The sequence below is a fragment of the Fringilla coelebs genome (genome assembly GCF_963513975.1).
Source record: "Fringilla coelebs genome assembly, chromosome: 6".
Lineage (NCBI taxonomy): Eukaryota > Metazoa > Chordata > Aves > Passeriformes > Fringillidae > Fringilla > Fringilla coelebs.
The window spans coordinates 33,889,177-33,906,542 of record NC_140034.1 but is presented as its reverse complement, the minus strand read 5'-3'; the positions used below and the strand labels follow the sequence as shown (position 1 = coordinate 33,906,542).

The 17,366-nt window shown below is 44.4% G+C and overlaps 1 protein-coding gene across 3 annotated transcripts; it reads right to left on the bottom strand.

Annotated features, from left to right (window-relative positions):
* Positions 1–4,118: 4,118 nt before the first annotated feature.
* Positions 4,119–17,044, bottom strand: EXD2 (exonuclease 3'-5' domain containing 2). 3 transcript variants are annotated; one of them, XM_084207173.1, is made up of 9 exons: positions 16,995–17,044; positions 15,341–15,746; positions 14,174–14,430; positions 12,995–13,121; positions 11,922–12,247; positions 9,439–9,545; positions 9,069–9,204; positions 7,989–8,345; positions 4,119–7,237 (listed from the first exon to the last, which is right to left on the bottom strand). In XM_084207173.1, exons 2-9 carry the CDS (start codon positions 15,677–15,679, stop codon positions 7,021–7,023), a joined length of 1,866 nt encoding a protein of 621 aa, XP_084063299.1. In that variant the 5' UTR covers positions 15,680–15,746; positions 16,995–17,044; the 3' UTR covers positions 4,119–7,020. The 3 variants fall into 3 exon arrangements, with proteins under 3 accessions (XP_084063299.1, XP_084063300.1, XP_084063301.1); XM_084207174.1 differs by having other exon boundaries at positions 16,906–17,019; XM_084207175.1 differs by lacking the exon at positions 16,995–17,044 and adding an exon at positions 16,898–16,926.
* Between the last annotated feature and the right edge of the window lie 322 nt (positions 17,045–17,366).

Below are 17,366 nucleotides of genomic sequence, written 5' to 3'. Positions count from 1 at the left end.
AGCAGAGCATAACTGGGGCATGGGGCCAATGTGGCCAGAGCCCAGTGACATTAAGAGTCCCAATGCCCATTTACAAGGGCAGGGGAAAAAAGGGGTATTTGGTTGTTCTTGAGGATCTAACATTCACCATCACCTATGCTGCACAGAAGATGCACTTGAAGGCAGTTTTCTCCCCCATAAACACTTTGTCAAGAGACAGGCAGTCTAGTCTGATGTTTTCCAGAGCTCTGTACGGATTTCTTAAGTTCCAATTTTACTGCTTGGACTGACTCTACTTCTAGTGTGGAGAAAATATCTGTAAAATGGAGCTGGTCTTCAAAACACCACAGTGCTTTGAGACATGCAGCTGAACAATATCTAGTCTTGCTACTCATATATCACAGGAGAACCAGAGGGGGACAGAAGATAGCATAAACCCTTGAAAACATATGGAAAACATTATCTAAATAGCAAAAATATGACATAAAACTATATACACATGCTTAGAGCTCAGATTTGAACTCTCCATATCCTCTGCTAGATAAGTAGGGATAATGATTTTTTTATTCATAGTGCACTGAAAGGGAGTCCCACTCATATTTTCACACGCCCCAGCAGTCAGACAGTCTCTCTGCTTTTATTTACGGCTAGAAGTCCTGGACAGAGTCGTGGCACAGAGGAAAAAGGAAAAGAAACTGGCAGATCTCAGCTAATGCAAAGTACTGTCTGACATTTTTCAAAGAACAATCAATTGCAAAGGACTTGCTGTTAATCACTGTGAAACAGATACATTAAAGATCCCCACAGAGCATGATACAATGCGAAGCTGCTTCTTAGAGCAGCAGGGTTTTTTGTGAAGGGAGTTTGGACAGGCAGTTTTTCTCTTAAGCCTGCATTTCTGACACCTGCCTAGTACCCTTTTCACAGGCTTGTCACATTTGTACCGAGATATATAAATGCCTTCTCCTTTTTTCCTTCTTTTTTGTACAATCTTTCACTTTTTAAAGAAAAGAAAGATAGAAGCCATATTGCCTATCATCTATTGATGAAGCCAAAATTTTTCCTGTGCAAGGAAATGGCTTCCTGTTATCTGAAGATGACATCTCTATGTTACAGTAAAAGCCTCCATCCTCTTTTTTTTTTTTTTTCTGTTCTCCTTACTCCCCCCCTCAGTTCACAAAGCTGAACTTAGCCAATAGCTTGCAAAGGAAAGTAATAAGAGAAAGATGGTTTTGCTTTGTTTCCTGGCGACCAACACCACTGAGACCCCAGGTAGCATCACACTGGCTAATTCAAGACAGAAACAAGTTCCATTACAGTTAAGTGGCAAGAGAGGATGCAGCACAAACCTTGGCACAGAAAATCCTTGCCAGAGCTGCCTGCTCTTCATGGTAGAATTCACAGTGATAGAGGAAAATGTTTTGATTAAAAGAAATTATGTTCCATGTATGTTTATTTGGCTTTTGGGTTTTTTTTCCTTCTACTAAGCTTAACCATGTTGGCTCACTTGCATTACCCTCTTTACCTGTAAAAGCATTTAACAAAACCCCCTTGATGCAGGGCTAATACAAGAGGGCTCACTGTGGCTCCTTTTTAAAGTCCCAGGGAAAGCTGGATATATCTTCTTTGCATTTAGCTCCAACTGCCTCTGCCTTTCTCCAGAACAATATACTCCTCAGGGTGAGGAAAAGTCCTTATACTAATGGTATGGTACTAAGTAGAAGAGAGAAAATTCTTTGTTATGGCCCCTACTCCCAAAGAACATCAAAGGGGATGGCAGCCTGTGGGAATGAAGATCTTACAGGTCTGGACAACTGTGGGGGCCCAAAAGAAGGAGATCAAGGAGTGGTGATGAGAATTTACTTTCTAGTTCAGACTAGAGGTGCCTCTAAATCCATACAGAACACTGCAGACAGGCAGGTGAGTCCTTATTACAGAGGCTCCCTTTGCATGTGAAAAGACCTAGTTCCGCCAAGACATTCAGGCATGGGGCCAAGGCAGTGAGGTGCTTCTCAAGGCAACCACATTGCCTTCACAGAAAAACTCCCACCAAAACCATGCTACAGACAGTGCAGAGTTCAGATACTCCCTAAGGAGCCAGAGCAATAGAAATGCAACAGGAAGAGAGCTTCCCATGCCTGCCATTACTGAATACCAGAGAATGCAAGCCGACAGGGATATGTTATCTTCTGTCCTGTCAGTCACAGATGTGACAGCTGGGACCTTTAGTGACTGTCAAAGGAGGAAAACCAAGGCACTCCAAATGCCAAGACCATCAGCAGCATAATTAACACGTCACATACGGTCTGCTCAAAAGTGCAACACCTACTGCACCTCCAACAGACAATGATGCCCAGCTGGTAAATCCTGCATCTTAAAATAATGTCTAAGTTACTGGAAAAATTAAGAAAAAACACAAACTGTAGTGTTTAGAAAGGCAGAAAATCAGTTTGTAGCCCATGGAGGAAGGGCTTCAAGGGCATTGCTTCTCCCACTCCTGAGGCATGTCTCTGGAAATTCATACTCAGTCGTATTCTTACAGAAGAACATCTGTTTCACATGGGCAGAACATATGAAGCAAAAAGGATGGAAGCAAATTCTGCAGAGAATTCATAAGCCAAGACAGGTTTGGGGATCTCAGCAGATGTGGTGTGCTCCCCACTAACCTGAAAGAGCCAGTTTGAAACAGGTGGCACCAAGCACCAGGTAAAAGGGAAAATTTCTCTCTCCCATCTCTGGCAGCATACTTTGGACAAACTTAAAAATATGAAGTGACAAGCAACAGAAAGAAAAACCCCATGTTGTGAAAGCCAGCCCATACAGAGAGCATTGCCAATTCTCCCCCTGCACAGATAAAATGGATGTGTGTGGTTAAGTGCAGGACTGTCCCAGTTAAGATCAACTACTTGGGGCAACCCAGATGAATGCTGAGACAAATCTAAGGTTTCATTTGAACAAATGTAGACCTGTAATCATGACTGACCAAAATGACCAGGCCAAGGACATCACCTGAATCAATATTCAAACATACCTGAGCAAGCTCACTACCCCATTGCTTAGAAGTACAGTATTGGTGCCAGCATGGGCTCTGCCACAGCTGATCTCTGACACACAAATCAGGGAAGGCACTGGAAAGGGAAACTCGGAGGGTGAGGTCCAGGTGTAACTGTAAGGAACAATGGACCTGTAAGGACTGGGTAAGATACAAGTAAAGAAGAGAAAAAGCAAGCATGCAAGAAAGGAACAAGAGAATTTCCAAAGTGGCAAGTCTGGTAAAAGAGTAAATTTTTATAGAATGTAACAATTAGCAACGAAGACGTACAAAGAAGTTTTATCTATAGACTAGTAGAAAATTTAAAATCATAATAAAATAAAGCCAATCTATTTCTGCATTATAAATATATTGCTTCCCCTCTTCTTTCAGATTGAATTAAAATTATGCAAGTTAAGGATATCTTACAAACGACAAAGAATCTTAGTTTAGAAAATATTTGTAAAGGAAGTTCTCCTTGCTACTTTCTGTTTCTGAACAAGTGATTTGGAAAAAAACCCTCCTCAATGATACCACTGGCTCCTCAAAAATAGAGGATCAGCAGTCCAGTTCTTGTCCCCACATTACTTTCTTGTCTCACAAACAAAAAAGACCTGACCCTGTGGTGAGCCAATCGGTTCCATTAAAGAGTTTGATCAGGAGTTCTATATCAGAACAAAGGAAGAAAAAACAAAGCAGAACAAAAAGGTGAAATGGACACCTTGTACTCCTGATGACAGAAAAGGAGTTTCTGAGTCACGCAGAGAGCTCTCAACACCCTGATCAGATGGAGACAGGATATAGCACTATCTGAACACGTGCCCAAAATGCTTTGGAGAGAAAAAGTTATATCCAAACTGCTGCTGTAGGCAGGAAGGTCATGCTGGGATTATAATCAGCTGCGTGAATGAGCACAGAGACATACCACATTTGGCTAGATGATTTTTTTTTGTTAAGACTTGCCAGTGGTACAGGGGAAAAAATTGCCCTTATAATGAAAATTATCTCATTTGCAGCTCTGTGATAAATAGTATTTATCATGAATCTTTGATTCCTCACGCTGCTATTGCAGCTCCTCTGGGATGGCATTAATGTACCATTTCTCTCCACGGCTCCTACTTATCTCAAACAGTCTCTGCTACAAACAGGGTTTTTACCCCTGGCCTGTGAAATTTCTTGAATTATCTGATAAGGGCCAGTTTCAGCCACAATCACAGCAGGTCCAGGATTCTGCCCAAATGTTATAAAAAAATGTGGGTCAACTGTGCTATACACAGCAGCGTGAAGATAAGGGTTTTACTGAAACTTCTTTGCAGAGGCATATAAAAGTTGAGCATAGCTTCATCATTCAGTAGAAGCACACTCATCTCATGCAATCAAAATCATCAAAAGGGATTGCACAGAAAGGAGTGTGCATTTTTAAAAAGTTATCTTTAACTAAGGTCTAACACCAGACAAAAAATGTGAATATTTAAGGAAGTAAGACAACAGCACATCTTAGAAAACAATAATTAGCACACACTAGCTTGTATTTTCAAAGCATTTTACAAAAACATGAATTAATTAAGCCTCACAACACCCTTGTGAGATAGTTAAGTATTATTAGTCCCATTTTAGAGACAGAGAAACAGGCATGAAAAGAGTATAACCTGCTCACCACCACACATGTCAAATCCAGGTACAGAACATCAGATTTTCCATTTTTTGCCATGTGTGGTCAGATCTCTTAAAAGCTTCTGGTCTTAAATTTAAATTGTTTCCTCTCATCCATTTTAAGACACCTGTCCTTATTTCAGTCTGATATGAAAAGGTACTCACCAAGTGCTATTCAAAGAATCACTGAATGGTTTGGGTTGGAAGGGACTCTAAAGAACATCCAGTTCCAACATACCTGCCATGGACTGGGACACCTTCCACTAGACCAGGTTGCTCATAGCTCCATCCAACCTGGCTTTGAACACTTCTATGGATGAGGCATTCACAGCTTCTCTGGCAAGCTGTTCGAGTGCCTCACCACCCTCACAGTAAAGAATTTCTTTCCAATACCTAATTTAAATTTAGCCTCTTCCAGTTTAAAGCCAGTAACCCTTGTTCTATTACTACACACTCTTGTAAAAAGTCATAGGAGAGGTGCTCCAGCATCTGATAATTTTTGTAGTCCTCCTCTGGACTTGCTCAATTACGCTGGGAGCCACATAGCTGGACACAGTACTCCAGGTAGTCTCACAAGAGCAGCATAGAGGGGGGGGAATAACCTCCCTTGACCTGCTGGTCATGCCTCTTTTGATGTAGCCCATGATGCAGTTGGCTTTCTGGAAAAGTAATCAATGCATTCCAGGAACCTCCTGAATTGCTTATGCCCGGCGGTGTTGCCTCTTCAACAGATATGAGGTGGCTGAAGTCCCCCATGAGGACTAGGCCCTGTGAACACAAGGCTGAATCTATAGAGGGCTTCATCCACTCAGTCTTCCTGGCTGGATTACCTGTAGCAGATCCCCTCTGTCCCCCGTCCTCCTTTAATCCTGACCCATAAGCTCTTGATGGACTCCTCCCTTATCCATCCCTAGGCTGAGCTCCATGCACTCCAACCAATGACTGACATGGAAGGTGACACCTCCTCCTTGCCTCCAGTGCCTGTTCTTCCTAAAGGGCCTCCATCCTTCCATTCCAACACTCCACTCACAGGAGTTATGCCATCCTGTCTCTGAAACAGCCCTGCACGTGTGAGCACGCTGCTCACAACAAACAAGCAGAATTAGGAAAAACATTTTTTATAAACTCTGGGTTACTGGAAGCTGTTTAACAAAGACTTGACATGGGTATTTCCATACTGCCACAGTGTCACTTGTCATCAGGCACCTGCTACCAGGAAACTTGCTGAGGCCTATCTGTAATGCTGGGACAGGTCAGAATCTGCAAAAAATAAGGTTTCTTAGCTTCTTCCATACAAGGAATCTCCCTCTGGCAGGAGGTCTTCTCTAGAAAGAACTCTTATGAATACAACTGCACTGAAAGCAAAGAAAGATTTTTATCAAGAAGACCCTCACCAAATAACTAGGCTGAAGAGACCTTCAAGATCATCAAGTCCATCCCAGCTGTAACACCTCAACTACACCATGGCACTGAGTGCCACATCCAGTCTTTTTTTAAACATATTCAGGGATGATGACTCCACCACCACACCAGACAAACTACTCCAATACTTTATCACCCTTTTTGTAAGAAACTTTTTCTTAACATTCAACCTACATTTCCCTTGGCACAGCTTATGACTGTGACCTCTGGTTCTGTCAGTTGCTGCCTGGAGAAAGGGACCAACCTCCACCAGACTACAAGCACCTTTCAGGGAGTTGCAGAGAGTGATAAGGTCTGAGTCTCCTTTTCTCCAGGCTAAACACCCCCAGCTCTGTCAGTCGTTCTTCACAGGGCTTGTGTTCCAAGCCCCACACCAGCCTCGCTGCCCTCCTCTGGATGTGCTCAAGCGTCTCAAACGTCCTTCCCAAACTGAGGGGCCCGGAACTGGACATAGCACTCCAGGTGTGGCCTCACCAGTGCCAAGTACAAGGGAAGAATGACCTCCCTGCTCCTGCTGGCCTCAAGGTAAAGCCAAGGGCACAAATGTATGTCAGAAAAATCTAGAAACATTCATCTATTGTGCTTTTGTTGCCTTTCTCAGAACTCACTGTATTATGAGAGATGGTCTGGAGGCATCAGACATCCTGGGAGCAAGAAAATGATCCTTTATAGTCACTTTGAGAAGACAAGTTCTCTTATCATATCACTCTTGCCCTGAACTAGTAAGTGACAGACTAGGATTAAACTTCCAAACTACCTGAAAATTCAAGTCAATGGATTTTTAACTCTATAAACCACCAAATTTGGCAGATCTACTGCTGCCTTTTTGCAAACCCAGGCCCCAGGTGTTAGTGGAGACACAGAAATAAAAATAGTCTTTCCATCTTCAGTTATATATGTCCATTAGACACTATCCAGAGTCCAGGAAGTAAGTTTCATGATAGCTTGATCTGAAGATCCTCCCCATACTTTTGGATCAACTTCACATGGTTATGGTCCACTGACCATTGCTCTGGGAGGTGTTTGGGCTTCATGCTGTCCAAGAAATGCTGCCGCCAGCGTCTTTCCAGCTGCATGAGAGAGCGCAGGCCTCCTTTAGCACAACACTGCACCACCTTCAGTCCATGTGGCACGTAGCTCTCATTGCAGATCCTGCCAGGACACAAGCACAATTTATTTTCACACAAGCCTGCTGTCAGACTCCAGATCTGTCTCCACTGAACAGCAAGACACTGAAGATACTTTCAGCTGCAGAATTTAATTACTTTTAAAGGGTAAGCTAACCAAGAAGGAGAGTTTAAGCTTTGCTTCAATGCCAGACTGCTTTCTGGAATGCAGTTACACTGTAAAGCTGGTTTCTCTGAACAGAGAAAGTGTTCTTCTTTACAGCAACACTAAACAAAGCTCTTAAGGTCCACTACAAGCTCCTCAGGAGACTGCAAATTTCTCAAGGCAAGAATTGTATGACCCTTCAGAGTGCTGAGCCTGTCACTGAATTCCCTGCCTGGATGGGTTCTCAGTTACAACACCAGCACTTTACAAACAACAGCGAGCATAACAAGGAGAAGATACTCATTTCAAGCAGAGACTAGACACTCGTTAAGAAAAGATATTTGGGGAAACTTTGAGAAAGTGAAGAAGAGAAGACTACCGATATGACTGTCCTTCAGACTCTTTTCCTGATCTGTCCTTCAAAAGAAGTATAAAAATGTTGGATGAGAAGATGGAGAGCAAGAACAGAAGACTGATGAGGAGGAAGAGAAAGAGGAAAAGAAACAAGAGCTGCAGTTCCGAGACCAATGGTGGGTTGAGGGGAGATGGTTATAAACAAAAACAACACCAGTAAGAAATGCAATATAAACAACTAAAAACCTTACACCCAGTCTACATGGGCTTGCTATACCTGGTTTCCAGATCAGCTGCTGCCTGGAGCATCTCTGGAGTGACTGTGTCTGTGTTATAGAAGTCCTTGATGCCTTGCAGCAGCTCTGCCCTGCGGGGGTCAGGCAGGCTGTCTGCATTCAGCAGGGCGCGCGCCCCCGAGCGCACTTGCCTGCGCAGAGGGTCCTCCAGGAGACGCACACCTTCCTCGGAGCCGATGGGAGCCCCAAACTCCTGGGCCAGCTGCTGCTTGAGGTGGTTGTCATAGTAATTGGAGATGGCATGGCAGGATGTGCAGAGTAGGAGCACATCATGTGAGTTGTGGTCCTTCATCTGGATGGGGAAGTGTCTTCGGTATTCATGAGGAACAACATTCTTCCTAGAGAAGACAAAACAGAGAGCTCATTGCATTTGTCTGGAGCTGCTACTCCCCAGTTCCTCCTCTTCCTGCCCCAGAAAGGGTCAGCTAAAAGTCCAGGTAAGCAAGGATTACCAGGACACATAGTACAGAAAGTGATTATTTTTATTATTTTTTTGTAGTTCTCTCACCAGATTTTCTGTATTTCTCTTTTTTCCTTTCCAAAAATTCATCACTTTCAATTAAAGATTCATACTGGGGGGGAAAAAAAAAATCAAGTAATGCACTATGAGAAGTATACTTCTCAACTAATCAGTAGCAGACAAAAAGACAAAGAGAAAAATCTTGTTCTTTTTGACCTCATGAGCTTTAGGCTCACCCAAACCTTTCAAAAATAAAGGATTAAGTAGTGGAAGGAATAATACAGCTCTTTTCAGAAGGGTATGCCACCCACTCAGTGCGTGTCAGTGCACTGCTGCCCCTGTCACTCAAACTGCAGCACATACATGTTCCACAGGCTTTGATCTCTCCTGGATCAATATCTCCTGCCTCTGTAAGAGGAAAGGCTGGTCTCTTCAGTGTCTCACACAGCCAAACTGCAGAGCACTCAAACAGTGTCCCATCCAGGACATGAACAAGCCCAATGTTTCAGGCCACTATCCAAGCTTCTGGATGCCAAATTTGATGCAGACCTCAGCCCTGTTTTAGAAGATGCATTTTTCTCCTACCCACTAAACAACTCACCGGATATAGGATTCTCGCTTGCCACATACAACACAGAGGTTTTCTTTGACTGTCAGATAATAATCAACTTGGGACTCAGGACGTCCTGAAGGCTCAAAACGCAGCTTCACAACAAAAGGGTCTGTGCTAACTAGCTCTAAAAGGATAAAGGCAAAAAGAGAAAATATTCAAGACAAATTGTATTGGAAAGCTAAAATAACAATGCTACAATGTAAGAGTCATCCTAGTGAATCCCCAACAGTACTTCCAATAAGAATGATTTTTTTGGTAACCTTTCTCCTTTAGGAAGATGAGAGAGAGGAGAAAGAGAGGAGAAGAAGAGGAGAGGGAGGAGCATTTGAAATACCAACAAGAACACTGGTATGCCTACCTCCAATCCCCTTGTCCAAATACCACTGAGCCTTCTTGCGATCACATGTGCAGAGGGGCTGTCCATCTGGGGCATGCAGGAAGCAGTTGTCATACAGTGGAGATTTTCTATGAAACAAGGCCAGTATTACAGCGGCTATATAGCATGCAAAAAAACCGAGAGCTTTCTATAGCCCTGTGCGCCACACTGCAGGTCAAGCAGCTTCCTCCAAATCACAGGAGCAACCCTAAACACAAACTTGAGGCTGCTGAGACTCCATAGTCTGCTGCTTAGGGAAGCAGTACATCTAAAAATTTATCCAGGGTTTACCAACTGGCTCTAAGGTATCTTTGCTCTCCTGCTGCCAACAGAATTGTAACTCTTGAATCCCAGTTTTCAAGAGATGCCACCAATGAAGACAGCACTTAAAACAAATTGAAATAGAAAACAAAAGAGAATTGAAATCAGAAAGGATGATGAGCTAAGAGTAAGCTCAAAGAGAGCATCAACTTACAGATAAGGCAGTTTCAAGGATCGGCTGCCTAAGCCTGGATTTTAGTGTTTTTTATGAAAACTCTTCTAAAATTTAGTGTGAATAGCATTTATTCACCCAAGAGAAATGGTCCAAAAACACTCCTGCACTGAGAACTTGAACACATGAGTTCAGGAGAACAACAAAGCTGAGCTGATGCCCTCAAACACAGGCCCCAATCTTTGGCAGCGACAAGAAGTCCTGTGTGAGCAGTCTCTGGCAGTTTGTGGCAGTGTGTGGAAGGGCTCTGTTTTGCAGAAAACATTTCCTTACTCTGCCAACCTCCTTCAAACAAAATTGAAGCGTGAAGCAGGATGGGCTCAGAGAGGACCTGTGCGGAACTGGCCGGACACGTCACAATACACTGCAGAAAAGTTTCCTTTACTCTCTACAGCAAGGGTGTACAAATTACTTCTCAGCACAGCTCTACCAGCTAAAAAGGTTGATTCATAGGCTATCTCCTTCCACTGAGCATCCACAGTTCAACTCAGCCACCATGATAATTTCAGTATTTCCAACCCTAAATGAATAAGCATTAAAACTAAACAGACTTAAACAGAAAGGAAGAGTGAAAAAGGACTTTTGAAACCACATCCAGTGTTACCACAGACCAGAGCAACATTGCAGTAAATACTGTAAAAAGCAGCAAGTCTACAGATCTCTCATGAAGTCAAGCACAGTTAAAAACAAAAAATAAATAAACATACATGGTGAGATCTTAATTTATCTTGGAATGTAATTTTGTTTAAATTTTAATCCTCCCATGAGATGCAGTCCTCCTGTTTTGTATTACACAGCCTCCAAAAAAATTTAAAAGAAATATGAGGGACTTGCTCTGTAAAACATAATACTGCTAATAATACTGTTAATCACTGCTAATGAAATCAATACTATTGACTACACTAAAATTCCTCCTTTGCCAATCCCATTAACTTAAAAAAAAAGAACACAAATTCAAAAATTTCTTTCCCAATGATATTTTCATGTAATTTTAGTTATTTCCAATGACAAATTTATTAGATTGCATCCTAACAAAAGCAAACATACAGATACCCCACATCTTCCACTGCACTGAGCTTAAAGCAACTTTTCCAACTTGTTTTTAATTTAAAAACAACTGAACTCTTGCTAGCAAAAGCTCTTAAGAATTTAGGATTCACGCCAAAAAATCACCTGCAAGGATGGTAATCCTGAATCCAGCAACAGCTGCCTCTCAAGGCTAAAGCAGCACTTTAGCCTTTCCTATTTAGTTCATTCTATTGAATGAACTAAATTCTTTCCTCTCGCCCCCTGGCCAACACAGAAGGGCACTGCTCTGCTGCTACCACAGGCTGCTCCTTCCTGTGCCCTCTGGCACCTCTCATAACATCTTACCTCTGCTAATCTCAGCTTTCAGCCCTGCAATCTCTGTGGCCACAGTGGCATGGGACAGCAAAGGAAAAACAACAGTCCATGAGGCAGATCCTAATGAAAGGACAAGCTCTGTGCAATTGCCATCTTTTCCTTGGAGAAGACAGGGCACAGCTGTCTGAGCAGCAGAATCACAGAACACATCAAGTTGGAAGGTGGAAGGGACCCCCTGTGATCATTGAATCCAACTCCTAGCCCTGGTCAGGACACCCAAGAATAACACCTGGAAAGCCAACTGCCTCCTGATAGGGCTCTGCTCTCTGGCTAATGCTTCTACAGGGGAAGGAGGGAGGGAAGGAAAGGGAAAGGGAAAGGAAGAGTAAAAAGTAAAGACAGCACCTCAACTTGCTCATGACCTAAGCAGAGATCTAAGTGCTGCCCCTGCTTTCAATACCACCTAGAGGAAAATGAGGAAAACAGAAACAGGATCTGACCATGACGACTGTTAGGTCCTGTGTTCCCTTTCCTAACTCATATGAGCTACTTTGTTTAATGACTAGAGCATGAGGCAACACTCAGGGTTTTCCACATGCAATGCACAAAGATGTGCTCATATACTCACCTTGCAGAATATCCCACACCCAGAGGCTTTCGCTTCTGCCTCCGTGGATCTCTCATTTGCTGATTGCCAGAGGGCTGGCCAGTCACCCAAGATTTGCGATTCTTTGTTTTCTGAGGGGAACGTCCCTCTCCACTCTTCTCCTCTCCTGTGCTGCCACTCTTTCTTCCTCTAAATGGGATATCCACCAAGCCCCGGCATTTACCCCATGCTTTCTCCCAAACAGTGACAGAGTTTTCACCTTCAGATGCAGCAGGGAGGCTGGTAAATCCCAGCAAATGGAAGAACAGAGCCACTGAGACCTGGGCATCCCTAGCAGCATAGAGAACCTGCAGAAAAGCACAAAAATTAAGATAATGACAGCAAATACTCCCAACATTATCAGTCGGGAGTATTTAGCACATGGTACAGTAAAACCAGAAGCTGGATTCATTTCCTTTTGAAGTTCACACGAAGTTTTGCCAGTTGAGTGGTACTTTCATAATAACACCAAGTCCCCCAGGATGCCCCCAGGGACTGAAAATATATTTAGGTCAGACATCCCCATATCCCACCAATCCCTCCTTCATAAAAAGTTCCCTTTTGGCACACTGACTAAGAGTATTCAGCATGGTTTTTTTTTTGTCCTGTCACTCCCTCTGCTGGTCATTGCTTATGCAATGCAGGCATGTGCCCCTTGACTAAAGAAACTGGGCAGTCGGGGAAAACTCAGTGCTCTAAAGAAGCTGAACAAGATTTCCAGTGTCTCTCTAATATTGCCCCGACTGCTACAGACTGAAGCAAATAATAAAAAGGTCAGGTTTTGGAAACACTTCTTCAAGGGATCTTGCGTCATAGATGTTTCAGGACTAAAGGAAAACAAGGGTAAAGAATCCAGGGAGAATAGCAGAAAATGATCTTCATGGAAAAGGAGGGGAACGCAGGCAGTGAGTCTGAAATTAACTTTAGGTGCTGTCACACATAAGGTTTTGAGGTATAACTTGAAAAGGCTTCAGATCTCCCTGTTGTAAAGTCTCTTGTGCAACTAAGAAGGTTACTTTTCCTCCCCATACGGTAAGTTGAAGTGGAGAACACACCTGATCTTGTGTCAGTTCTTCTGCTTCCCAGTTGCTGCAACGCACATGAGGAGATTTGTCAAGTGGGAAGTTCAGGACTTTTTCAGCTAAAGACTTAAGGCTAAGGCAGTTGTGAAGTAGATCCTTCCTTCAATTCAACAAAGAAAGTGAAACAAATATATTAAAAATGAAACTCTACACTCATGCAAATTCAGATGGCCTCATGCAGCCTGAGCCTGTGAGAACACAATGCACATGATGCATGACTCAAACACAGCTGCCTCTCAGCTTTACAGGCCCTCTCCCCTCCTCCACTAAAATGTCCTTTCTAGATCTAGTAATTACCTCGTGTCTGCAATATGCAAAGCAGGCAAGGCTGGGAGTTAGTAACATTTAAGGCTGAAGTGTTTGGCTCTGAACTACTCCCTTCTGAACTGGTCCATCATACAGTGACAGACTACTTGTCCAAGGGATTCATGAGAAGCCCAAGAACCAGGAATGACTCGGAAGAATCCTGGCGACTACAGACAAGAAATCCACCCTCAGTGCTAAAAAGGCACCAACAGGTCAGTAAATGCATGGCCCAGATCACTAACACCACACCCAGGCACACATATAATTGTACATGAAGAATATTTGCAAGTAAAACATCTTGTTTCAGGAAGAGTGAAAGATAGGAAAATGGCATCACAAGTGTAATCTCTCCACAGAAGAATTGTTATTAAAAGAGAAAACTGGAACTGGTTTATTTAGTAATTTTTCAAGAAATCTTGAAATTCAACAGTTCCATTTACATGCCCTGTGCATGTGCATTTAACTCACACTTCTTGGCGGTGTATTCAAACATCTGCTGACACAGTGTTCATTCTTACTGCATTACATCACTGTGCCAGGACTTCTTAAAAGCTGAAGTATGGTACACAGAGAAATCCACAAAGGTATCAGTCTGTGAGAGCAGACTAACGGTAACAATTAGCAAATGAAATCCTCATTAAGATTTCATTTCCATTAAAATTACAGAATAGAAGCATGACCTGCTCTTGGGCTGCAGCTATCAATGCCCATTTTCTAAAGCCACCCTAAGAATTCCAGACACACCAGCCTGATATCATTCAGCTTATGCAAATCACCTAAGATGTATTTCCAACTTTCCAACAAATGATGCCTCAAACGGACCTACCTCTGTCTTCAGGCACTTACCGCTGTCTCATGGCTAAATACCGGAGATCCATGCTGCCTTTAACTGGAAGACCATAATCATGAAGCAATTTGCAAGCATCTTCCCAGCATCCTACCCCAACTTTCAACACAGCACTATCTGCCATGATGTCCACCAGGGTCTTTGGAAGAGTCTGGCCACTGGCAACAAGCCTGGGCAACCGAACAAGAATGCAGAGGCCACTGGAAGAAGCCATCTGCAACAGGGATACAGGATTTGCTTTTCCCTCCACAGATACCTGTAATGAAGTAAAAAATCAGAGTACAGGTTACTGTATTATTAATAATACCAGAGCTGCAGCAAATTGCAAAAAAGGCCACTGAAAGTAGGAAATACTTATCAGTTTACATGGCCAAGTATTGTTACACATCTCTAAAAATTCATGGCAAATTATGTGGTATTTTTCACAGTATTACTGTGCCCAAGGTACTTCTTGCCACATTCCCACATGACAATCTTTCCCCCTTTCACCCTTCCCCTTCATAGCTGAGCTGGTCAAAGAAATCAGAAACATTTTTGAATCCACATCAACACAAAGCCACCCACTATATAAATGTGTATGGCAAATATATTGTTTAGTTGTGGCTTATACTAATGACTGTGGGGTGACTAAATTTCCAGTCAAAACTATGGCAAAGCCAAGCTTTATAAATTACTTTAAGTCCGTTTGAGATATCATACAGGCAAATGTACAAGCAGAAGAGGAACTTTGTTTTCTGGTTGTCCCAGCGAGTTTTATCTATGTATCAGCATTATCGTCCTTTTTGGACTTAACATTCTTAAGATATTGTTTCTTAAGTATGTAGCTGGATTTAAAATAGTGTAAGCCAAAGATACTTCTAGTAAATCACCTTTTAAAAGGTATTACACAAAATGCATAGTGCTGTATTTAGCAATGCAACTGTTAGTAAAAGTTGATTTATCACAGGAACTCAGCAGACAAATACATCTGGTGAATTAAAAACTTAGCATATTTAAATGTAAAAAGAATCAAAATTAGCATCTGCCTCACTGCCATCATGACAGACAATCACAGTTTCAATAGTCAACACCGGTATCTGTTTAAGCAAAGAAACTGCTCCACCCTCAATGATTTCCTCATGTAATTTGCAATCTAAAGGAAGGAGAGGTGCTTCTTGATCACTCACCCACTCACAATCAATTCCAAGAACCGGCCACTTCTCTAGCTCCTTCTTCAGCAATGGTTCAGCATGATCCCACTCCTCCTGCTCTGAAACTATCACTATGTCTGCACCAAGGGTCCTCTCTATCCAGAAAAAGGTGGGAGATCTGAAGAAGGAAAGCACCTTCTTATCCTCTGCCTTAATGAGTTTCTCATCTCCTGACTTTCCTGCTGCTTCCTCTTGCTGACTACTACAGCGTGTTTTTCCTTTCCGATGCTGGGTCGCTTTCCACAAAACCAGGCCCCCCAGTGCAACACCCAGCAGGGTCGCCAAAGTAATCGTCACGGCTGTTTGCTTGGCCATTTTTAATTGCCCTTTCTCCCCCTTCACCTCATCCTCTCAAAACGGCATTGTGAGACATCAACGTGGCCTGCAGAGAAAAATAAGAGAGGAAGAAATTAAAGACAACTTAATAAAATATGTTTAGAGATATTGAACACACGTAATGCTATCGTAACAAGGTTCTAGCTGTAACTTGTAATTGTGACAGAAAAAAGGCCTGGGTCCCCCAGGTCCCCCCCCAGGGGCCTGAGGACAGAATGCTGCAGTGATGGATTGGGCAGGAAAAGGAGACTGAATGCTGCTGTTGATCACACCACTAAAAACCTTAAAGGGAATCCATTAAATTAAACTGGTGCGACTTGGTGCTTCCACAAACTCTGCTATTCCAAAAATAAAGTAGTCACGGTTATTATCAACACCTTTTAGTTCAGTTTGTAACTAGATCAACCTAAACAAGGCCAAAATGAAATTGCTGCAGAATAAGCATGTCAGTTCACGCATTAGTAAATAACGGGCATTTATTTGTCCATTACATTCACATCCATCTAGGGTCAAATGGCTCTTCAGGCATTGAAAAGCCCTAGAACAGCAGCATCTTATTTTTAACTTAGCTGTCCTTCTATCATATAGAAGCTTAGTACCCCTTCAATAAACTGAAATCAATTCTGCGCCTCCATCCCAACCCACCACGTTGTTTCTAAAGGGCTGTCCTTGTGCACATTTCCCCACAAGGAGAAGTTCAGGTGTCGATGCTACTCCAGCATCGATGCTGCCCAGCCGCTGCCAGCACCCCCGGGCACCTGCCTGAGCACCCCCGAAGCAACAGGTCGTTCACTGCCACCCGTAAACCGAGCGCGAACACCGGCTGCAACGAGCCCGCCCGCAGCGACGGCCTCTCCCTCGGTCCAACAGCCGCTACCCCTCTGGGAACCGGGGGGTGCCTGCGATCATTCTGCGGATCCCCCGCCGGGGCAGGAGAAGCCCCGGTAAGACACGCCGGCCCCCGCTCAGCCCCGGCGACAGCGGCGCGCCAAGGCCCGGGGGCGGGCCCGAGCTCCCAGCCGAGCGCTCCTCCGGGCCGCTGCCAGGCCCGCCGGGATGGGGGCAGGCGGGGGCGTCCGCGGCTCCCCTCGGCAGCCGGGGGAACGAGCTGCGCGCTTTATGTTCGGTCGCGGTTATCTACCCCGGGAATAGGCCCGAACGCCGGGAGCGAGCATGCGGGAGGCCGCGGCCGCTCACCGGCGCACCTGCAGCCGCGGCTTCTCCGGGACGCACACAGCAGCCTCTCCCCCGCGCCCGGCCCCGCCGCCCGTCCGCGGCCCCGCCGGGCGCCTACCGATCCGCCCGCTGCCTCCGTCCCGCGGAACGGCTGCGTCCGGCCGCAGGAACGCCCCGCGGGGCAGTCGCCACACACACCGGGAGCCTTAGAGTGGCGGACGCTTCCTCTGTGCCGGCGGTGCGAGTGGGCGGTGGGCGCCGCCATGTTGTACGGCAGCTAGCGGCGGGTCGGCTGGGCAGGCGCCAACGCGCCTTCAGCCGGGGCCAAATGCTGGCAAGAATACTGAGAAGGCAGCTCTTTTTAAAGGAGATTTTTGGAGTGAAAAGTGCGGTTTGTCGTCTGCGGCTAGGGAGGCCTTGAGGAGCGAGCCGCAGCGGGCGTGAAGTCACCCACACGCAGAGCACCGTAAACCCCTGGGGCAGGAGGGAC